We start from the raw sequence: 24,104 nt of genomic DNA, 5'->3' as shown, positions 1-24,104 counted from the left end.
TATTTTTTAAAAGTTTTATTAATGACAGCTAAGACATAATTATTACCATGATGAGATCCAAGTATGAAATAAAATTGAATGCAATATATTTTAGATTCCAGGGTTGAAAACTTACTTGTGTAAATGAGAATAGAAATTTTATTATATTGTATTAAACAATTTTAATTTCCTTCTTTACATAGGTTAAAATCATATAGCAATCACAAATTGACTTTTACTTATTTCTTTTTCTTTTTTTCTTTTTAATAAATCACCATGAGGTACAGTTACAGACTTACAGACTTTTGTGATTACGTTCTAGTCATACAATGGTCGAGTACCCCTCCCTCCACCCATTCTCCGTCACCAATGTCCCCAGTATCCCTCCCACCACCCCCCTTCTTTTATTCTTTTAAAATTATTATTCTGGGGCCATGTGGAGCTGAGGGTTAAACCTGAACTTACCATGGCCCTGAACTTGCCATGACCCTATAATTCATTTCCAATATGATGGATGGTTGTCTGTTTACTGAGGGATGGCCAACTCTTTTACACACACACACACACACACACACACACACACACACACACACAGTGTCCCCTTGGGGTGCCTTAATTAGATATGTAGATTCCCCGCCATTGTGAATCCGAGTCTTGTGTAGTCTCCGTTTCATCCCGATATTCCTGGAGCTTTGACAGCCCCCTGGCATTGGGAAAGTCCCATAGTGACGATTTAACTCTCCTTATTGGACTCAAAGGGAGCCTTCCAGATGCCCCTGGCCACCACTGGGGGCTGAGGTCAGGGCACCATCTCCGAGAAGCAGTAGAGAAGCCACACCAAGCCGAAGGTCCCGCGGAAGGAAGCAGTGACTCGGGAAGAAGCACACTTGTGTCACAAAGGGCTCAGTTTTCAACAGGCTGCAGACTTGAGGGGCTGGAGCTAAGGCAATCTGGCTCGTTCCCATCACCAGACAGCTCAGATGGACTCCAGGGGGTCACTTTTAAGAAAGGGGACATGGGCGAGCCCGTAGTACAGCAGGGAGGGCGTTTGCTTTGCACATTTGCTTTGCACACTGCCGACCCGAAGTTCAACCCCCAGCATCCAACATGGTCCCCCAAGCACCAACAGGAGTGATTCCTGTCACAGCCAGGTAACTTCTGAGCATCACTGGGTGTGGGCCCCAAACAAAACCAAAATCAAAACCAGATTCTTAATAAGCTTAGGTAATAATGCTGCAATCAAGTTTGAGTTGATGGTATTGATGTACAAAGTCATGCACACCAACTGCCACCAAATCTCCTTGGTCCCTTGGTCACCTCTGCTCTGACTTGCCTCCCTCCAATTCCCCCACTACTGGCTGATTGACAGTTCCACCCTTAGGCACCGCCCATTGGCTCCAGGCCCTCCTCTAGACTTCCATTGCTTCCTCCTTTCAGTCTTCTTCCTTTTCCCCCTCTCTTTCCTCACACCTCACACTCAGGTCTGTCCTGTGCTGGGTTTGTTGCCCACTGACAGTGCTCATCCTCTGATAAACCACCGATGACCGGGATGGAGCCGTGTGTGCTGAGGATTTGAAATTTGGAAGCAGGTCGGGCAAGGGGCAAGTAACTCGGGATTTCCTCCCCTGGAATGAGCTAAGTATATTAGTGCAGGGAGGGACGCTGGGCTTAGTCATCAGAACCATCTGCCTCTCCTGGGGTGCCGGGGGCCCCTCTAATCCAGCTCAAGGCCCTCGGCAGGTGAGGTGCCACTATCACGACTGTGGACACTCTTCGGAAATACTTTGTCTCTTTAAGTGTTTTTCTTCTCTGCAATTTGTGTCGGAGGTTCAGTTTTCTCAAGGGGCAGAAAGAGGCCGAGCCATGGCTTTCTTTGTGAAAAAGATGATAAGCGACCAGGTGAAGAACCTCGGCTTCGGAGGCAGCTCTGAGGAAACGAAAGAAGAAGGAGGGTCATCGGATCCTGCAGCCGCACAGGGCATGACTAGAGAGGAGTACGAGGAGTATCAGAAGCAAGTGATCGAGGAGAAGTGAGTACCGAAGCTGCGTTTCCCTTTCTCAGTGGAAAATGAGATCCCAGTGTCTGTCTGTCTGTCTGTCTGTCTGTCTGTCTGTCTGTCTGTCTGTCTCTCTCTCTCTCTCTCTCTCTCTCTCTCTCTCTCTCTCTCTCTCTCACACACACACACACACACACACACACACAGTGTGGCTTAATCCTTTCTGGTCTGGGCATGTTTTAACTGCCAGATATTTTAAGTGCTCAATTATTTAACTGTTCAGATGAAAAATTGTGACTTTAATGATATTTTCGGCCTTCCCAGAGTTCATCCTTCTAACAAGTTTTTAAGCTATGACAGTTTGGATTTCGGACCTGGATGAGGGCCTTGAAAGAGATTACAGGGGAAGTTTCTAGATGCCATTGTGTGCAGGGGAATCTTAGTACAACCGGACATTTATGCCGTGAGAATTCTTGGGTAGAGCGCGCTTGCCTTGCACATTGACTCCTGAGTTCAACCCCTGGCACCAAAACACACAAACAAAAAGTGACAACTTGGCTTCTCAAACACTGTGAATATATAGACTGCTTATTATGAAACTTTTAAAGATACAGGAAAGTAGACTAGCATCATGAGTACCCATATAAACCCAGAGCCTAAAGTGGATATTAATGCACTCCTTTATTTGCTTATAGATGGTATAGGCAAATATACAAAAGTATAAGAAACATTTTTTTAGGTAAATGAGTATCACATTATGACTTTGCTTCTAAATACTTTAATCATCCATCTGCAAAATATAAGGATGTTGTCCTGGCTATACAATAAATATAAGATATTGCTAATATTTGAGTTGGGTACTATGAAATGTGAATATCACCAAAAATTTTTTTTCTGCTGAAGAGTGGTCCTCAAAATTAATCTCTGTGTAGCTTTTTCAAACTCACAGTAGAGCTCATGTAAGAGCTCTGGAATAATCAAGCAAGACTTCATGCATCCTTCTTGAAGTTTAATATGCATCAGGGTCACAAAAGGAGAGTAACTTCTTTGCCACACGAGTATTTTACTAACAACCAATTAGATAATAGTTGCCTAAATCCTGTGGCTTAAGGTGATTATGGGTGAAAGGGTTGGGGACCTGAAGGAAGGAAAGGCCAAAGGCTACCGTGAATGGAAGCCTCTATTGTCCCTTGTCTAAAAGCAACTGCGCTTGATTTGGCAGTACATTCAAGTCAGTTTTTTTTTTTAAAGGGAAATACAATTGCAAAAATAATGCTGTTTTCTACATAACACACCTTGGACAAAAGCAGCCTTCTGCCTTGGTTACTGGCTAGCTTGGCTCTACGTAGTGTTTGCCTTGAGGCAACAGAAGTAGAACAGTAGCACCAAGTGGCTCTACTCTCACTAGTGCCAGAAAGGGGAAAAGGCAAACTCTAGGCTCTCTGCCCCACCAAGAAATATGCCATTTCTTATGTTCAAGCAATAGTCCTGGTCACAGGTACAGCATCTATTTGACTAAAGAATGGTCTAGTTTTTGCTTCATTTTATTTCCTCAGTTTGGATAGATCAAAGAGCCAAGTTGCCAAATTGCATATGGTCAATCAGGGAAAGATTTTCTGCCAAGAGCTTTGCCGTGTGTGTGTGTGTGTGTGTGTGTGTGTGTGTGTGTGTGACAGAGAGAGAGAGACAGAGACAGACAGACAGAGAGTGTGGGGGGGGGAGGATGGGGGTGAGAGGGAGAGACTATATCTTTACATAATCTCATAATTTAAAAAACTGTAGCGGACAGTGGAAACAGCCTGTTACTCCCTGAAGCCAAGGGGTGTGACTTCAATCCATTGCTTTAGTTTTCAAGAGCTTCATCCCCTAGATGTAACCTGAGCAAAGAAGCAGGCATCGAAAACTGTTCAAGTCAAGTTATAAGTAGCAAGAGATTGTTATACTATATAGTATGGCACATTAAATTGTGTCCTATTGACATAGATGCATGACTATATAGTTTGTAATAATATGTTCCAAACTGTATCACTGTCACTGTCATCCTGTTGCTCATCGATTTGCTGGAGTGGGCGCCAGTAACGTCTCCATTGTGCGACTTGTTGTTACTGTTTTTGGCATATCAAATACGCCACAGGGAGCTTGCTAGGCGCTGCCATGAGGGCGAGATACTCTTGGTAGCTTGCCGGGCTCTCCGAGAGGGACGGAGGAATCGAACCCGAGTCAGCCACGTGCAAGGCAAATGCCCTACCTGCTGTGCTATCGCTCCAGCACTATATAATAAATAGTATTCTAGTAATTTAAGTTTGGAAGAGTAGAATTCTTTTATATTAAAAAAAATTTTGTTGAACCCAAAACTCCCTCCTTAACAATGCATCTACTACATGTGCATTTTTATTACCTTTATGTTTATGTTCCCCCTCCAAAGCTGCTAAGAAAACTAAAAGACATTTATACCTAAATCGTATATATTTATACTCTTCTCTGGGAATTAGTTCCATGTGGCCACACACAAAGCACCTGCGTCTCTTGAGTGATTTGTCATCTGCATTTGAAGGCTGCAGTCTTGGGTTGTGGGACACCACGTTTGGCAAATGGGCAATGGAACTTGTACAGTCCTTTAATTTCCTACACAGGTTGCAAAAAGAGTCAAATGGGGAATAGAAAATCTTCTCAGCAGATGGTGCTGAAACCGCTGGGAAATACTAAGTTTTGATCCCTACCTCACAGCCTACATGAAAATGAATTTGCCACGCAGCAGAGACCTAAACATAAAAGCTAAATTTAGAAAGCAATTCAATTTTAGAAAACAACATGGAAGAGTACCCTGGCAAGTTGGAAGTTGCAGAGATTTATTTTTTTTTTTATTTCTTTTTGCTTTTTGGGTCACACCCAGCGCTGCTCAGGGGTTACTCCTGGCTTTGCACTCAGGAATCACTCCTGGCGGTGCTTGGGGGACCATATGGGATGCCGGGGATCGAACCCGGGTCGGCCGCATGCAAGGCAAATGCCCTACCTGCTGTGCTATCGCTCCGGCCCCTGCAGAGATTTCTTAACTGTGGTCCTGAAAGTAATAACAATAAAATAATAATATAGTAATCGATTAGACTTTTAAAAATTAAAAACTTGATGTGCTTCACACACCTGACTTAGTACAGCTGAAAATCACTCCTGCCGGGATCAGGGAAAACAGAACTGCAGACTCCAACAATAGAACATTCAGGATTGTGCCCTGAACGTGTGGTGGCTCTGGGGGCCGAACTTGTGACCTGAGCTTTGCGAGGCAGGCAATCTAAGCTACTGACCTATACCTCTCAGCCCTGTTTTTCATATTTTGTCAAAATCTGCTTATTTTTATAAATGAAATTTTATAAAATTTGTAAAAAGTTATAAATTAAAATTATAAAATTTATAAATTCTAATCTAGAAACATGCAATAGAAGAAATGCATATGCATGCATATATGTGTGTGTGCATGTATATATGTATGTATGTATGTGATCCTTTCTCCCTTTAGTTCTATTAATCCCTCAACCTACTGGGTAATGCCCACCTTGGGGACAGTGTTGGGGTTCCCTCTGCACTACTCAGTACACAGGTTTAAATGCTAATCTTATCTGGAAACATCCTCCCCAATATCCTCACAAATAAGGTTTAACCTGAGCTTCCTGTGTCCCAATCAAGTTGACATCAAAGTACATTTTGGGGGAGGAGTCACATCCGGTGATGTTCTGGGGTTGCTCTTGCCTCTGTACTCAGGAATTACTCCCAGAAGAGCTCCGGGGACCGTATGGGATGCTGGGGGATCGAACTCGGTCAGTTGCGTGCAAGGCAAATGCCCTCCTGACTGGACTTAAAGTACCCTTAAAGTACAGCCCCTTAAAGTACATTTAAAGTTTGTACATTTTATTATAATGCGCAAAATGTGACTTGAGTTAGAGAGAAACTATAAACAAACCGGTGAATGCTGTTAATGGCATGCATGTTCAAGCACTGGGGAGAAGTGCGCCAGTGTCTGTAACTTTGCAAAGCATCCAAAAATTCGATGGAGGGAAGGGTTGGTGATGGCCAAGCATGAGGTCAGTGAGGTGGCAAGATCCATCCCTGCACCACCTCACATGGGCCAATGTGAGTCCAGTGGACCTGCTGTTTAGAATCCCAAGCACCACAACACAAAGTGAACACCCCCCAGCCTCCCACAACCAAGAGAGCTTGGCCCCATCATCTTGGAAGCAGCAATAAAGGGAAAAGAGAGGGGGTAGGGGGTAGTGTAGACAAGCCAAATGGGAAGAAGAAGAGATAGGTGATGGGCTGTCCAGGATGAGATGATGCAGAGACAGCTCACCATCAAGTCCCCTCAACCTTGCAGTTTGAAATGACGCGCAACGCAACACTGCCAGGGAGGGGACCTACTTGCAAAGCCTGAGCCCGAGTTGTCTCCTGCGGCCCCCAGGCCTGATGGGTGCTGAAGAGTCACCCATAGGGAGCCCCTGGGTCCCTGACACTAGTGCAGTCAGACCTCACCTGATCACGCCTTGCCTTGGTCAGCCTGCCAGGCAATGATCTCAAACCCTGGCAACAGAAACTAATGTACCACCTGAGCGTGGAAACAGGGTTTATTTTAATGCAAATAACCTTTGTGCCTAGATGGCTTTGGCTTGGCCACCCCACGTGCAGAAGCCCCAGCTGACACCGAAGACTCTTCCAGTGCCGTTGTTGCTTCTCCGTTTTTTGACCTTCAATGCTTCGCACCATTTTGTCCTTCCTTGGCCTTGTCCCTCTCTCAGACCACGTGGTTGTGCAAAATGGCAGTCCCCGATTTCCAGGTTCACCTGGGCCATGCCCCAGTCACACCCTCGGCCTCTGCCTCTCTCCATTTCAATCCCAAGTTCCCAGGGGAGAAAGTTGGTTTCTGACTCGGTTGAGTCCAGCGCAGCCAGAAGGGCAGGGTGAGCTGGGCCAGGTCAGCCTCCAGGAAGCGCTTCTGTGGCTGCTGGCGACCCCCAGGGGTGTGCCTGGCCAGGGGTGGGCGTGAGCTGCAGCGCCCACTCCAGACCACCCAGGTTGTTCCCAGAGCGCTGTGCAAATCTGCCCTCCGCTTGTGGGAGACAGACAGACAGGAGGACCCCATGTGTCTCCAAGGGACCCCCAACCTAAAGGCCGTGCCCCTGTTTCAGCTGGCACAGGACTCACTCCAGAAGCTGGTCACACAGGCAGTTCCCGCTCTCCTGCCTCCGGAATCCTGGTCCCGATACCGGAGTCCAGCTCCAGGAAGCTGCCTTTTTTTTTTAACTGAATCATCGTGAGATACAATTACAAAGTTTTCCTGAGTTTCAGTCATACAATGATCGAACACCCATCCCTCCATCGGTGCACTTTCTCCACCACCAATGCCCCAGTATCCCTCCCCCCATCCCAGCCCTCCCCCTGCCTCCATGGCAGACAATTTCCCCAATACTCTCTCTCTACTTTTGGGCATTATGGTTTGCAACATAGATACTGAGAGGCTATCACGTTTGGTCCTTTATCTACTTTCAGCACGTATCTCCCATCCTGAACGATTCCTCCACCCATCATTGACTTAGTGATCCCTTCTCTACTCCAGTTGCCTTCTCCTCCAGCTCATGAGGCAGTCTGGAACAATCTTCCTGACCCTTGTGTCTACTGTCCTTGGGTGTCAGTCTCATATTATGCTATTTTATATTCCACAAATGACTGCAGTCATTCTATGCCTGTCCTTCTCTTTCTGACTCATTTCACTTAGCATGATATTCTCCAGGACCATCCACTTATAAGCAAAGTTCATAATTTCATCTTTCCTTACAGCTGCATAGTATTCCATTGTGTAGATGTACCAAAGTTTCTTTAACCAGTCGTCTGTTCTCAGGCACTTGGGTTGTCCCCAGATTCTGGCTATTGTGAACAGTGCTGCAATGAACATACAGGTGCAGATGTCATTTCTACTGTGCTTTTTTTGCACCCTCAAGATATATTCCCAGAAGTGGTATTGCAAGGTCATAGGGAAGGGAAGCTGCTTTCTTATCCAGAGCTCCCGGCCCACACAGGGCTCCAGCCCAGATCTAGGTAACTGGACACAGAGGTCAGCCCCGCCCACTCCCACGGCCAAGTCCCCTTCGTGTGTCCATCCGTGCTCAGGTAGGAAGAAAGGAGAGATAGGCAGTTGTCTGGGGATGTGTGCAGGGGGGCAGGGGAGACGGGGAACTGGGAAACTCTTTCCCCACGAGCAGGAGGGATGCCAGACAGGGCTCCTGGAAGCTGGGCTGTGACGTGCTTTGTGCCCTTATTCCCTGGGTTTGCTTTCAGGATGGAGAGGGACGCGGCGTTTACACAGAGGAAGGCGGAGAGGGCGTGCCTCCGGGTCCACCTCCGGGACAAATACCGACTCCCAAAGGTACTTCCAGCTCACTGCTTGTTTCTTACTCCGTAAAAGTACAGAACGGTTGTCAGCAGACCTGTGCTCATGGGGACCACACCTGTACGCACACATATTCATACACTCACACACGTAAGTGTATATTTATCTTTATTCTTTAAACAAATCTTTTTTGAGCCACATCTGGCTGTGCTCAGCACCCTGGGCCCTGAACCACCAGTCCCACCAAGAGTCTGCATGGGTGTAGTAGCCCCTATTTAAAAAAAAATTAAAATCACTTTCTTTTGTGACCAACAGATATTGCAAAAGAACGTCTTGCCTCTGTCCTCCGTACTTAGCTCAGTCCTTTATCCACCGGCCGTGCATTTTGAAAGAGAGGGGCTTTGGGGGGTTTTATTTTTTGTTTGAGGGCCACCCCTGGTGGTGCCCAGGGCTTACCCCTGGCTCTGACTCAGGGATCACCCGTGCTTGGGAAACCAGGGGTGGTTTCCCAAGAGCTGGGGGTCAAGCACGTGTGAGCCACAAGCCAGCAAAGGGCCCTGCCCGCTGCGCCCCTCTCACCCTCACAAACTGGTGAATTTCCTGCAAGTCCGGGGACTCCACTTAGTGCTCCAGTGAGGACCCTGCTTCCCAGGCACTGTGTCTGTGACACGAGGGGCTGTTAACTGCCGGAGCCCCGGTCTCCTCGTCTCGACAGCAAGGGCAGTGTCCGTTGCAAGGCCTTGGCTGAGATGCTACAGGGAGCCCAGGGCAGCAGTGGGCACCTGGGGAGTATGCAGCAGGCACCACCCAGAGAGCAGCTGTGCCCCCTGCAGCGTCCCTCAAGCCTGCTCCTCCCCTGGAGGCCCCCACTCCACCAGCCCAGCCCCCCAAGAAAGTCTCAGAGTTGCCTTTAGCCCTCCCCTCCCAAGGTCATGAGGAGGAACCCAAAGCCACTATTTCCTTGTGGGGATCCAACCCATGGCCTTCCACATGCAAAGCAAGTGTCCCCTAGGCCTGTTCATCATTCTGGCTCACACCAATGCTCCAGAACCTTCTGTGACCTCCCTCTACCCACCTAAGGCTTACCCTATGGCCCATGAGTGCACATCTCCTACATCATCATCCTAACCTTGAACTTTATGTTCTTCCTGGCACCAGTGCCTGGCATAGCATTTGATGGATACAGGTGTCTGCATGTTGCGTACACACACACACGTACACGTGTGCACACACATGCATGCAGACACACGCGCACACACATGCATGCACACATATGCACACACATGCATGCAGACACACACGCACACACATGCATGCACACATATGCACACACATGCATGCAGACACACGCGCATACACGTGCACACACACACGCATGCACACACACACACCACCTAGACTCCCCCACACACAGGCGTGCACACACAGCAGATGATCACAGTAACTGGGGGAAGGAAAGATGTCCCGTTCCCAGACCGAAGGCAGCAAAAGAAACAGGTCTGCCTTCAGATAGGCTGGAAAATAAATTGGCGTGGGCTGAAGCCATAGTACAGCAGGGAGGGCGTTTGCCTTGCACGTGGTTGACCCGGGTTCCATCCCCGGCATCTCTTAGGGTCCCCTGAGCACCGCCAGGAGTAATTTCCTGAGTTCTGAGTATCACCAGGTACGGCCCCAAAAGCCAAAATAATAGTAATAATCATCAATTGGCATGAAAAGGACAAGCCCAGCGTTAGACTTGGTATGAATCCTCTCTCCTGACTGATACGAGACCCTTCCTCCTCGAGCGGGAAGCCAGACCCTTGCCACAAGGCCACGCGCTTCTCTCTGAACACCGGCCGGCCCTCCCCCCGGCCGCGCGAAGTGTCTGTGTGAGTCGGCCCCACTAATGAGAGGGAACAGCCCCACAATGGGCCGTAATCCTATTAGGGAGCTGTCGGGCCGGGTTAGGCCCCCGAGCAGTGACGCGGCCCCGGCTGAGCCGGCCGTGGGGCTACACCTGCTGTTTGTCTGCGGGATTAAGGGCATCTTCACCCCCAATAAAGCAGCCGCTCCCGAGAGCCGGGCCCTGGCGTTACTGGGGAGCGTGTCCTGTTGTGTCCACGATGGACTGAACTCGAAACCTGCCTCGGGAGCCGGCTGGTCCTGGAGCCCCTGTCAGGACAGGGGACTTCCCTGCGTGCCCCAGCAGGAGCCCCGTCCCCTCTCTCCCCTCCTCACCCGGCCCAGGGCCCCTGTTCTCTCACTCCTTCTCTGAGCACCCTAAAGGAGCCACTGGTGAGTGTCCTGTGGGTATGCGGGGAGAAGGAGCCCTTGATTTTTTATCAGGAGCCAGAGGAAGAATCAGAGAGGGTAGGCAGCTCTGCAGTGTCACACAGCATGGAGCAGGCCGGGCAGAATGTCCCACCCCACTCCACGGGGCCCCTGCGGTGCAGTTTTCCTTCTAGTTTCTGCCCCCTCAGGACCCCGCTTTTCCTTCCCCGGCACCCTTGGCCACCAAGGAGCCCCTTCACGAACGAGCACTGTCCTGTGTTGCATGAGCAGCGACTCCTAGAGTATTCTCCCCTGAAAACCGAGTCTGTGACAGAAGGCCTGAAACATCCCCCTCCCCGACCGGTCTCTGCCCCACGGGGGTGGGGTAGCAGCACCCTGTCCTCATCACCGTCACCTGGGGACATGGCTCTGAGGGCTGGGGCTATGCCTGGCCTGGCCCCTGGAGCACAGAGCCTGGAGTCGCCCCTCAGCCCCCGGGTGGGGCCTGAGGTCCAGCCAGCAGAATGAGCATCGCTGGCCTCCAGCCCCACAAGGCACAGCTGAGTCTTGGGGGCTGCGGGAGAGCTCCAGACCTCAGGAGCAGCCGTCAGCACAGGGGTGCATCTGCTGAGCCCACCCCAGCTCTCCCCTGCACCCCCTTTGTTGGCCCCAGAGCCCACCCACTCCCTTTACATTGGGGCGCTGGCTTGGTTTGGGTGGTGGGGCCACCCCAGCTGTGCTCAGGGCTTGCTCCCAGCTCTGTGCTCAGGGGTCACTCCTGGAGCACTGGGACACCGTACAGGGTGCCAGGGATTGAACTCCGATCAGACGCGTGCATTGCCAGCACCCTGCCCACTGCACCATCTCTCCGGCCCCTGGGGGTAGTTGACCGGCTATCTTCCAGGGTCTGTAGGTCAGATCCCCCAGAGACTGCGAGCTTCACACCCTGGGGACCACGGGGCACCCGTCCCTTTCCTGCACCCTCCCGCCTCAGGAGGCCCCTGAGGCAGGGGTGGGGGCCTTGGAGGACAGGCACTGCTGAAGTCCATGTCCACAGCGGTAGGGGGACATAAAATGTCAGGTCACCTCATCCCAGCAACCTGCACACTTTGATCTGTGACTCCAGGCACTGGCCTCAGGGAGCCCAGACAGAGGCGAAGGAACCAGACAAAATCTAGTTCTCAGAGGGTCGCCCAAGCCAGTGTTTGCTTCTGCACCAGGGTGGACTGGCCAGACGTGGCAGCTCTCTCCATTTAGGGGAGTGGCCGGGAGAGAGGGTCGGGGTGAAACCTCTTGCCCGGCACGCGGCCAGTCAGCGGCACCGGGAACGGTTTCCGGGGCTCCAGGAGTGAGTCCTGAGCTCTGCCCGGCGTGCCCCACCCCACCCCTGCAAAAATAAAACAGATGGGGGATGAGTATGTCTCAGGCACGACACCTACGAGCCCCGGCTCATTCTGAGCCAGGCTGTGACTTTCGAGGAGGAGCGGGTTCCGCCACGGGGAATGGCCATGGCCAGCGCCGTGGCCACTTACATCTGTGGGCACTCAGCACAGCACCAGCCAGTATGGTCACAAATCTGCTTAAAAAGTAAGCGATGAAAACGGGTTCTGGTCAGCCAGCATAAAAATAATGAGCTCTTAACTGCATTAAGCAATATCCCCAACTGATAAGATTTTCTAGAAATGAGAAGACCTCGGGGGACAAAACCTCTCAGAACAAAATTGAGCCTCTAAGTCCCCTAATTGTGCACTGGTCTGCCTCCCTCTCCCAGTCACTCACTGACTCACTCATTCATTCATACGCTCTTTCCTTCCTGCTGGCCAGGTTTCTGGCGGGATGCCCGCCCACCCGCCCGCCTGTCTGCCGGGGGCTCGCTCACTCCTGGTGGCCGGGGTGTACCTGGTGTGTGAGGGTTAGCGGCAAGCGGGGTGCTAACACGGCCATTACGTGTGAGCGGTGCGCCTGGCCTCCCGACCTCAGCTTTGCCAGTGAGCAGCAGGAGCTGGTTTGGCACCTGCCCGTCTCCGCCCTGTCCTCCAGCCCCTTCTTACTGCCCTTACCCCTGTCCCTTCAGCAGGGCCGTGACAACAAGCTGCCGGCATCCCACAGGGTGCCCCAAGCACCGCCAGGAGTCATTCCTGAGTGCAAAGCCAGGAGTAACCCCTGTGCATCGCCAGGTGTGACCCAAAAAGAAAAAAACAAAATAATAATAATAATAATAATAATAATAATAATAATTGAGCCAGTGTTCCATGCTCACAACCGACCCCTGCTGCTCCCTAACGTACTAGCCAGCCCTGGGCGTTGACTTGAGTCTCAGTGTCCCGGTCACCTCTGTCGGGTGAACCCAGCTCGCCGTCAGAGCCAGTGGACACTGCCCTCCCTGGATCTGCCCCATCCAGGCATCAGGGCTGATGCAGCTGAGGCCCAGTGTGGTTCCGGAAACCTTTGCTTTTGCCCTCTGGCCTCTCGCTGGCCCCGTCCAGCTGTCCTCTCCTCACCCTCAGATGCCACCGGCACAAAGGGTCCCCGGGAGACCCAGTCCAGCAAGGGCGCGTCACCTGAGGCAGCCATGGTATGCTACGGGGTGGGGAGGCAGGGAGCTGGACCCGTTCTTCCGGGAGGCCAGTGACCCCTCCCGCACTGCCCTCAACCTGGACCATTGGCATAGCCTGCCGCGACGCCCTGATCCAGAAACTCCCTCCTCTGGCCACCCTCCCGCCCAGGGGGTGAGGGTCTGTCCCTTTGGCCCCTTTGGCCCCACTGACCCCAAACCCACACTCACTTTATTTTTATTTTGGGGGAGGGGGCTGCCTCCCAAGTGGTGCTCAGGAAGCCCGGGGGATTCTTGGCCAGCTGGATGGCGGGTGAGGGGGGGGGTTCAATAGCAAGACCCAACTATGTGGAGCTGCTCGGACCCTGTGGCGCTGTGGGTCCCCCCTCCACCCTGGCAGAACTGGGCCCTCTGGGGCTGCACCCAGCAATGCTTGGGGGGCCTGTGGAACCAGAGAGCAAGCCTGGGTGAGCGGGATGCAAGGCACGCCCCTGAGCCCGCCCTCTCCCTGTCTTCCACACGCCAACCCTGCCGTGCTCAGGGCTGACTCCGGGCGGGCTCAGGAACCATCGGAGGTGCCGGGGGTTGAGTGTGGGTGGGCCGTGTGCCCGCAAGCCTGCTGTGCTCCCGCTCCCGCCCCACACTCCTCTTTTGGACCCCGCCCTGGCTGCCCAGCCCTCCAAATCCGCAGCCTGAATGCCTCTGGGGTCTTCCCGGCCCGTTGCCAGCCCTGTCCTGGGTGCTGCCATGTGTAGGACCCCTGCCAGGGGCTCCCAGGAGGTGGCGCGGACGGACAGAATCTGCCCGGGGAAGCTGTTAGAGGTCAGCCTCTGGGGGCCCCCAGTGTGAGATGAGTCTGAGCAGGGGTAAGAGAAGCTGGTCCCGGGGAAAAGGCAGCTGGGACAGAGAAGGGACCGCCAAGCAAATGATGCTTGGAGGGCCCGCTCGGGATGGGAGATGCGTGCTGAAAGCAGACTAGGGACCGAACATGATGGCCATTTAGTAGCTGTACTGCAAACCACAACACCCAAATGGAGAGAGAGAGTAAAAGGGAATGTGCCTGCCATAGAGGCGGGAAGAGGTGGGCCAGGGGAGAGACACTGGGAACTTTGGCGGTGGAGAACGGGCACTGGTGGAGGGATGGGTACTCGATCATTGTATGACTGAAACATAATCATGAAAGTTTGCAAATTTGTAACTGAATCTCACAGTGACTCACTAAAAAATTTTTTTAAAAAAAAGAGAGAGAGAGAGAGAGAGAAGCTGGTTCCTCAGAGCAGCCTTCTCCCAGAATCAGGCCTCAGACCCCGCTTATAGGGCAGCCTGGAATAAGGTGGGTGGGGCCTTCCCAGGTGAGAGGTCAGGTGCCCCGTGGGAAGTGGGTGGGGCATTCTGTCCTGAGAGGCAGCTCGCGACATGCTTCGAGTGCTCGGAACGAGTCAGTGATACGTTATCTGCTCGTACAACACGTCCGCGATTGCTAAGAAGTCGTCTACGAATGACCCAAGAGAGAATCCCCGTCAAGGGACTCTGCCTCCGAGAGCCCGTGCCGTTTGCCAGGGCCTCACAGCCTGGTCCTCAGCCAGCACGTGGCCTCAGCAGGGCACAAAGCTCAGAAGGCCTCGGGCAGGTGCTTGCTCCCCACCCTCAGCTCACTGTCCGAGGCTCACCTGTGTCCCGAACAGGCAGAGGCTCTTTGCTTGATGGGGGAGAGCTGAACTCGGGCCCCCCCATGGAAGGCCGGTGCTCCAGCCCTTGGAGCAAACGTCCCGGAATTCCAGCAGAAGCGGAAGGCAGGTGGGGGCTGGTCAGCCTGAGCGAGCAGGGCTCCCCTGGGTGCCCCCCGGGTCTCTGAGAGGAAAGGCACCGTCAGTGAGGCTGCAGCTGCCTCTGGACTGGGACCCCCCGCTGAGAACCACTTTAGGAGAATCGGGGTGATCCAGCTTCCTCGGGGAGTGCAGGGCCAGGGGAACCCACATTCCGTCAGTGCTCACTCCCTCGGCAAGGAGCCGGAGCAGAGGAGAAGCCCAGGTGTGCCCTCAGAGTCGGGAGGAATGCAGAGGCGGGCAGGAGGGCAGGGGGGCCGGGGAGGAGGGCAGGAAGGCAGGGGGGCCAGGGAGGAGGGCAGGAGGGCAGAGACCTTAGGACATTCAGTGTCTGCCTTGCTTGGGCACAGCCCAGACGACACAGGTGCGAACTGCGTGCGGAATCTCTGCTCCAACCTGTTCTTTAGCGCCGGCTGCTGTCCACCATCTTTGTCCCCTCAGTCCCACTGGCCAGGCTTGAAACTCATTCCCAGGCATGGCGGGGACGCCAGCGTGTCCACATGCGTGCACACGCCGTAGTTCCCAGGATCCCCGTCTTGGGTCACTGCGTGGAGCGGCAGAAGCGAGCTGACGGCCCGAGTTTCCGCGTGCTGTGACTCTCCGGGCTGAATTCTGGCTCTCCTCACTGCGAGGAAACGTCCCGGGATGATCAAACCAAGGTCGCCGAGGCTGGGAGTCGCTGGGGATTAACCGTCCCCCCACGACGGTCTGCCAGGAACAAATTACCCCATTTGCTCGCTGAGGGGCCAGGACCCGACCCAGTCCTGGAAGATGCGCCTCTCTCTGGAGACGGGGCCCGGCCCGGAGGTCTCGGGGTGACCCAGTCAGCAAAGTCCCCTGGCCCCCCCCAGAGCGCCCGAAACAAGAGTGTCCAGCAGGCCTTCCGCCTCTGAGGGCAGCAGCAGCCGGGGCCGGCCCCCGAGGGCCGCTCTCAGGTGGGGGACCCGTGGCCCAGGCTCCGGGTCCTCCCTCGGAGCCTGTGTTTATCTCTGATCAGGGCGCCCACCCGAACCTTTCTAAGGTCAAGCCCAAAGGTGCCAAGGACTCGCCAGGCCCCGAGACCTTTACCTGTGACCTCGGTAAGTGATTCGAAGCTGGTGGCCCAGATCGTCGTGACCCTAAGCTTTTCCGTTTAATCTCCTGGGTACTGTCTGAGCCTCCCTCCGACCCCCTCACCCCCAGCCCTCCAGTCCCACCTGAGCTGGGGACTTCTCAGCAGGGGACAAAAGGGCTCCAGATGGGAACTCTGAGGTCAGGCGGTCATTCTGCAGGGGACCCCCACCCCCACCTGCCTACAGGTCCACAGTCCTGCACCAGGAACATGCCAGGGCCTGTGGCCACCCCGAAGTACAGCAGTGCTGGCGCTGGGCTGCCTACCAGGGAGGGGCAGTTGACTGTGGTGACATGGGGTGTCCCTATGGGGCTCCCAGCTTCGGAGCAAGGCAAGGAAAGCCCGGGCTGGGCAGTGACAGTGGGATGACGAAGGTCTCTGGGGCCGCTGTGACTCCTGCCCCTTTTGCCTAGAGCTAGACCAGCCGGACCCGGGCCGGGCAGTGAGAAGGGCCCCAGCAGGGTGAGGCTGTGACTCATCAAACCCACTCGCTGCTGCCTCTCTGAGGTCCTGCTTCTGTCCATCCGGAATGGGGCCGAGAGCGAGTCTCGCCGACCTTCCCAGAGGACACTGCGGCAGCCCCAGCTGGAGGTCTGCTGTGCTGGAAGGTTCTCACGAGAAAGGACCACCTGCTGACCCCGACAGGCTCCCAGGGATCCCAGCATGGCGCAGAGTCAGCGACGGATCCCAGCAGAAAAGGGGCAGGTGGTGGGGTGCTGCCGGCTAGAACCCCGGGCACCTCCCCACATCCCAGGCTAACAGACCCCCCCGGGCCTCCAGAGGGGACCCTAGCCCCCGCCCCACCCTCTGGGGCCGCAGCAGAAGGCACACCGTGATCTGCAGTGCGCCAAGTGCCCACTCTGGTCTCTGGGTACTGGGGTCTCAGTGCCTATGCGGCTCCCAGCACCTCGGGCGGCCCCCACACTCCCAGGGGTCGCGCCCGACCCATCCTCGCACCTGCTTCCTCCACACAGAGCGAGATGGACGAGAGCCAGATCCAGATGGCCGGGGACGACGTGGACCTGCCCGAAGATCTCCGGAGAATGGTGGACGAGGACCAGGAGGAGGAAGAAGACAAGGACTCGATTCTCGGGCAGCTACAGAACCTCCAGAACATGGACCTGGAGGCCATCAGGGAGAAGGCGCAGGCCACCTTCGCCGAGATGAAGCAGTCGGCCGAGCAGAAGTGCTCAGTGATGTGAGCCAGCGGGCGACGGACCCCACGGGGTGGACCGCTGTGGCGGACACGCTGAGCAAGACCAGACGGACAGGGACAGTATCGTGCCCAGGGAAACTAGTCAGAGGGGGAGGGGCAGACATCAACTGATTCACTCATTTGTGGGTTTAAAAAAAATGAGATTCAGGGCTGGAGCGATAGCACAGCAGGTAGGGCGTTTGCCTTGCACACGGCCGACCCGGGTTCGATTCCCAGCATCCCATATGGTCCCCTGAGCACTGCCAGGGGTAATTCCTGAGTGCATGAGCCAGGAGTAACCCCTGAGCATAGCCAGGTGTGACCCAAAAAGCAAAAAAAAAAAAAAAAGAGAGAGATTAACACCCAAGGACAGGAAAAAAAAATAGGGGCCAGGAGGAGGTCTGGACCAGGGTTGGATGCCTGCTACAAGTATTAGGGCAGAGGCAGAGGGCGGCTGGGACAGAGAAGGGAGCACTGTGAAGGGAGCACAGAAATGATCACTCTGGACAAGAACTGAGTGCTGAAAGTAGGCAAAATGTAAAAGGATATGTGTGATACCCTTTCAGCACCTGTATTGCAAAACCCTTAATATTTTACAATGAGAGAGAGAGAGAGAGAGAGAAGAGAGAGAGAGAGAGAGAGAAGAAAAGTGCCTGCCATGGGGGCTGGAGCCATAGCACAGCAGGTAGGGCATTTGCCTTGCATGGGGCCAACCCGGGTTTGATGCCCAGCATCCCACATGGTCCCCAGAGCACCGCCAGGAGTAATTTCTGAGTACATGAGCCCAGAGTAACCCCTGTGCATCGCTGGGTGTGACCCAAAAAGCAAAAAAAAAAAAAAAAAGGAAAGGAAAAAAAAGTGCCTGCCACAGAGGCAGGTGGGGACTAGGGTAGGGTGGGGACAGGGCGGGAGGGTGACTGGGGACATTGGTGGTGGGAAATGTACAGTGGTGAAGGAACAGATGTTGAAAGATTACATGACCAAAACCCTATCATGAGCAACTTTGTAACTGTGTATCTCTCAGTGATTCAATTTTAAAAAAGAAGAAGAAAAGACCAGGGCTGGAGCAATAGCACAGCAGGTAGGGCATTTGCCTGGCACGCGGCTGACCCGGGTTCAATTCCCAGCATCCCATAGGGTCCCCCGAGCATTGCCAGGAGTAGTTCCCGAGTGCAAAGCCAGGAGTAGTCCCTGTGCATCACCGGGTGTGACCCAAAATACAAAAAGTAAGAAAAAAAAAAGAAGAAAGAAAGACCATGCCAGGGCCAGAGAGACAGGACAGCAGTAGGTTGCCTTGCAGAGAGCCGGCACTGGTTTCATCCCCAGCACTGCATACAGTCCCCGGAGCCACCCGGCATGATCCCTGAGCCCCTCTGGGGGTGACCCAAGCCCCCTTGCCCCCGACCAAAAAAACAGATGTATAACTTTGTCACCAATAAATAAGAGAGAGAGAGAGAGAGAGAGAGAGAGAGAGAGTCCTGCTGCTGATCTCCAGTCCTGTATCACAGTGTTTAGTGTTTATATTTGGACGAGGGGGTGGCATGCCACACCCAGTGGTGCTCAGGCTTTAGTGCTGGCTCTGTGCTCAGGGTTCACACCTGGAACGGCCCCAGGAGCCTCATGTGGGGCAGGAGATTGAACCAGGGGTCAGCTACACACAAGGCAAGTGTAACCCCAGTACTCTGTCTCCGGCCCCAGATACAGTATATTCTCTACCCTACGATGATTGTTGCAGATGTATTAAGAAGCTTGAGTTGAAACAACACCGACTTCCTGTTTTACAACTGGGGCTCAGAAGTCCAAAAGGAGGGTCCAGCAGGATAAATCACGGTGTCTGCAGGGCTGTTCCCTTCCGGAAGCCCTGTAGGAGGAGTTTTCTCCTGGCAGTCACAGTACCCAGGACAGTTGGCACCCCTGGCCTGGGACCCCTTCTCTCTCCAATACAGGGGCAGCTGCGAGCACCTCTCCCTCTGGGTGTCACATATTTTGTTTCTGAAAGTAACATCATCTGACACTACTTTATATTCACCTTAAATACCAGCAGGCTTAGAGTCCTTTATATACGACTTCAATCCATTCATTACGACGTCCAGTTCTTCCTCCTCTGTTTCACCGACCCCTGGAACCTCTCTGCACCCCCCGCCCTGCCCATCTCCACTCTGGTCTCAGGATCTCCGGGTCTAATGTGTATTTCACTGAGATCTGTTGGCTTGATTTTTCTGCCCCGGTTCTAAATCAAATCGTTTGTCTTTTGCCATCCGGCTTATTTCACTTGAGTCATGTCCTCTGGGGGCCAGGAGACAGCATAGCAATTAGGGCGCATGTGTAGTTTATGACCAACCCTAGCTTGTTGCGCATGCGCCCTCAACATCACATGGTTCCCCCAAACATCGCCAGGTGCAGCCCCGGCGGCCTTCAGGGAGTGAGCAGCGTCCTGATTGGCTGAGATTCATGGGCCTCAACCTCAGAGCATCCTCAGCTGCACCCCCGATCCCCCCTATACTGGAGAGCCCTGGAAAATGGATTTCTCGTGACGGGACCCCCACCTGGCCTTGGAGTTGGCTTCCCTCCACCTTGTTTCACTTGCAGCCAGTTCCCAAGACTCCATAGGATGGGAAAGAGATCGTAACTGTCTGTGTCTGCCAGAGTCCAGTCGAGTCAGATATACATTTTGAAAATACATTCAGGGTTTGATTATTTTCTTAATGATGTCTTTTGATAAAGTCTAAATGAACTGTTTAAAATGTTAGGGAGGGGGCTGAGGGTACTTGCCTCGCATGTGGCTGACATGCGTTCGATCCCCAACACTCACTATGGTCCCCCAAGCCAGCCAGGAGTAAGCCCTAAGCACAGCTGAGTGTGGTCAAGAGAGCATTATGGTGGGGCTGGAGCAATAGCACAGCGGGTAGGGCGTTTGCCTTGCACGCGGCCGACCCGGGTTCAATTCCCAGTATCCCATATGGTCCCCTGAGCACTGCCTGGAGTGATTTCTGTGTGCAAAGCCCGGAGTAACCCCTGAGCATCGCTGGGTGTGACCCAAAAAGCAAAAAAAAAAGGAGAGAGAGAGAGAGAGAGAGAGAATATTATGGGGCTGGGGAGTGGCGGGAAGAAAGTCTGGAGCACTTCGGTGACTGTGTGAGTGTTGGCTCAGTTGTGACAGAGCTCCCTGCCCGGCAATGAGGGTGAACTAAGGGATCAAATACAATCCAACATTCTGGTTGTTTGCTTCTGTGTTTGTTTGGTTTTTTTTTTTTGCTTTTGCTTTGTTTTTTTGGGGGGGCCACACCCAGTGATGCACAAGGGTCACTCCTGGCTCTGCACTCAGAAATTACCCCTGGCAGTGCTCAAGAGACCATATGGGATGCTGGGAATCGAACCCAGGTCAGCTGTGTGCAAGGCAAACTCCCTACCCACTGTGCTATCACTCCAGTCCCATTGCTTCTGTGTTTTAAGAAAGGTTGTTTATCCCAAGAATGTAAAAATCTCTGTATTTTGTTCTAGAAACTTCATGGTTTTAGCCTCATGCTTGGTCCTGTGACCTGCATTGACGTGGTTTGGCTGCATGGGTAAAGGTTCAGGTCTAGGGGCTGAAGCGGTAGCACCACGGGTAGGGCGTTTGCCTTGCACTAGGCCAACCCGGGTTCGATTCCCAGCCTCCCATATGGTCCCCAAGCACTGCCAGGAGTAATTCCTGAGTGCAGAGCCAGGAGTAACCCCTGAGCATCGCCAGGTGTGACCCAAAAAGCAAATAGAAAAAAAAAAAGGTTCAGGTCTAATGTGTGTTAGCATCATTTCAAAGTGAGACTTGTTGTGGGGAGGAAAACTGGGGCCCTGGCTGTCAGGAAAGGCGTGCTGCTGAGGGGACGGGTGTTGGAACATGGTATGACTGAACCCCGATCATGAACAACTCTGTAACTACGTTTCTCAGTGATTCAATGCAAACACTTTTTTAAAATAAAAATGAAAAATGAGGATTTGGCTCTTCCAGAAGGGAGCATACCATGACACATGCCATAACTATGCTGTTGGACCCCACGCCAGGCTGTTTCACTCGGGGCGCACCAGAGGGGGGTGGGTGAGACCCCTCCCCACCCCGAGGGACCCAGCCTCAGCAGCCGAAAACCTCCAGAACCCAGCCAGTGCCACGCTCACGGCCACTCTCCACACGCTCGAGCCGAGCATCATCTGTGAGGGAACCTAGTCCTGGACACTTCCTACCACACACCCTACCCACATTCCAAAAGTGCCACATCACAATTGATGAGGTTTAAAATAGGAGAAAACCTATCTTAGAGGGAATTTTTTTACAGATATATATATATATATAAGAAAATAAGGCTCAAACTTTAAAAACATGTTCACTGTATCACTGTCATCCCGTTGATTGTTGATTTGCTCGAGTGGGCCCAGTGACATCTCCATTCGTCCTAGCCCTGAGATTTTAGCAGCCTCTCTTTACTCGTTCTTCCCAGTGGTGCCGCATTGGAGGCTCTTTCAGGGTCAGGGGAACGAGACCCATCATTTTTACTGTATTTGGCATATCGATATGCCATGGAGAGCTTGCAATACTCTGCCGTGCGGGCAGGATGCTCTCAGTACCTTGCCAGATTCTCTGAGAGAGGCTATAAGAGGCTTCTGGGAGCCTTGTTTTATAGTCTCTGGATCTTGGCCATTGACTATTGATGGCAGGGGCGGGGAGGGGGGCAGTTTGTGGATGTGGCTGCCAAGCTACTGGAAAATGGAGGATCTGGGTGGAGGAGACCCAGTCCCGATCCGAATAGGCTTGGAGATCTCAGCCCAGGGTCCTGCACACCTGGGTTCCTCTGCTGGTTCCTTCATGCGTGAGGCTTGTGTGAACGTGTGGAGAGGGACCTTGAGCATGTTGGTGAACATGTTAGCGATCTCGTATAGAAGGGCTTAATGGACCCTGGGTGAAATACAAAAATCTTCACACTCTTTTCTCCTAGGAAACTTTTTTGGTAGCATTTTCAGTGGTTTTTCATAACAAACAATACAGAATAAATGATTTTGGTTCTGCTTTGGGGTAAGGGTTGAGGTTCAAGATGAAAACACCCGGGGCTGGAGCGATAGCACAGCGGGTAGGGCGTTTGCCTTGCACGCGGCCGACCCGGGTTCTAATCCCAGCATCCCATATGGTCCCCTGAGCACCGCCAGGGGTAATTCCTGAGTGCAGAGCCAGGAGTAACCCCTGTGCATCGCCGGGTGTGACCCAAAAACAAACAAACAAAAAAAACAAAAAAAACACCCAAAATATGGTGGTGGGAAGGTGCAATGGTAGTGGGATTGGTGTTTGAATATTAAATGTAACCAAATATTGTGAACTACTTCATAAAATTTTTTTAAATGAGGCTTTGGGGGCTGGAAAGATAGTACAGTGGGTAGGGCACTTGCCTTGTACACAGCTGACCTGTGTTCAATTCCTGTTATCCCATACAGTCTCCTGAGCACTGCCAAGAGTGATTCCTGAGAGCAGTCAGGAGGAACCTCTGAGCATCACCTGGTGTGGTTCCCAAACTAAAAAAAAATTTTTTAAAAAGTCAAAGTGAGACTTTGGGGCATGGTGCAGCTCAGCGGCAGAGTTTACCTTCCGCGTGGGACTTCCTGGGTCCCCAGCACCAAAAAAGAGTAAAGAAGTGTTCAAAAAGGACCAGGACGTGGCTCCCCGGGTTCAAGCATGTGCTTTGTCTGTGGGAGCGTGGTCCAGGGCCAGCACTACGCAGTCCCTGAGCACCCGGCCAAGGAGTGGTCCAGAGCACTGCCAGAGTAGCACTGAAACAAAAAGAGTATCTCCCACACACACACACACCCCACCACACACACACACACACACACACACAAAGAAAACTGCCTGTCCACCTCTTCACACTATTGCTCTGGTGTGTTTGTCACAACTGGCCATGTGCGTGGAGGGGGGCAGGGGGGCAGGAGGTGGATGTCCCTGGGCAAGGTCCAGGGCTGTTGCTATGCCAGGAGAGCTGAGGAGTCCGCGCACCCGTGACGTTTCACAGACCCCTGCGCGCCAAGCCAAGGTCAGTCTCCTGCTTTGCAACTTGTCCTATTGTAGCAGAGCAAGTACTGGGGAAGGTTAGGTGACCCCGAGGAGACACTCATATCCTGGTCGGGCTCCATCGCCCCTTGCCCAGAACAGTCTCTCAACACTCGTCCCCATCCCCCTTTCCCCGGCCTGATACCACCATCGAACTTTCCATCCCTGTGATGCCGTCTGCCCCAGGGGACTCCAGTGCATGCATGCCCCAGGACCTCGCCCTGTTCTGGCGGCTCGTCTGCTGAGCAGAGGAGTCTGTTCATCTGCGCTGGGGCCTGGGTCAGAATCGTCTTCCCTTCCACCACTGGATGATTTTCCACTAAGACACGAAGAACCACCTTTTGTTATTTTCTCGCCCAGCTGTCTGTGGGTCGGTTTCAGATGCAAGGGCATGATGAAAAGGGCTGTGGCTTGAGTCCCTACTTTGAAGAAGCATATATCTTATACCTATAGATATATGCAGAGAGAGAGAGGAGAGAGAGAGAGAGAGAGAGAGAGAGAGAGAGAGAGAGAGACGCAAGAGAAAGAGATTTCACCCAGAAGTGAAATGCTGCATCATACTGAGGTTTTTAGATTAGAAAAAGCAATGTAAGGGAGCTTGTTGGGGGTGGGTAGGTTTAATTTTAAACTATGCTCAGCCAGAGCAATAGTACAGCAGGGAGGGCACTTGCCTTGCACATGGCAGATCTGGGTTCGATCCCCGGCATCCCAGAGGATCCCCTGAGCTCCTCCAGGAGTGATTCCTGAGTGTA

General features: G+C 53.0%; 1 protein-coding gene across 1 annotated transcript; it reads left to right on the top strand.

Annotated features, from left to right (window-relative positions):
• The first annotated feature begins 1,842 nt into the window (after positions 1 to 1,842).
• On the top strand, positions 1,843 to 17,292 carry CPLX4 (complexin 4). Its single transcript, XM_004601702.2, has 3 exons — positions 1,843 to 2,009; positions 8,298 to 8,385; positions 17,065 to 17,292. The coding sequence occupies exons 1-3, from the start codon at positions 1,843 to 1,845 to the stop codon at positions 17,290 to 17,292; spliced, it is 483 nt and encodes a 160-aa protein (XP_004601759.2).
• The last annotated feature ends 6,812 nt before the right edge of the window (positions 17,293 to 24,104 follow it).

The sequence above is a fragment of the Sorex araneus genome, chromosome 2, assembly GCF_027595985.1.
Source record: "Sorex araneus isolate mSorAra2 chromosome 2, mSorAra2.pri, whole genome shotgun sequence".
NCBI classification, from domain to species: Eukaryota; Metazoa; Chordata; class Mammalia; order Eulipotyphla; family Soricidae; genus Sorex; species Sorex araneus.
Note: the sequence above shows the minus strand (reverse complement) of the source record. Positions and strands in the feature narration are given on the sequence as shown.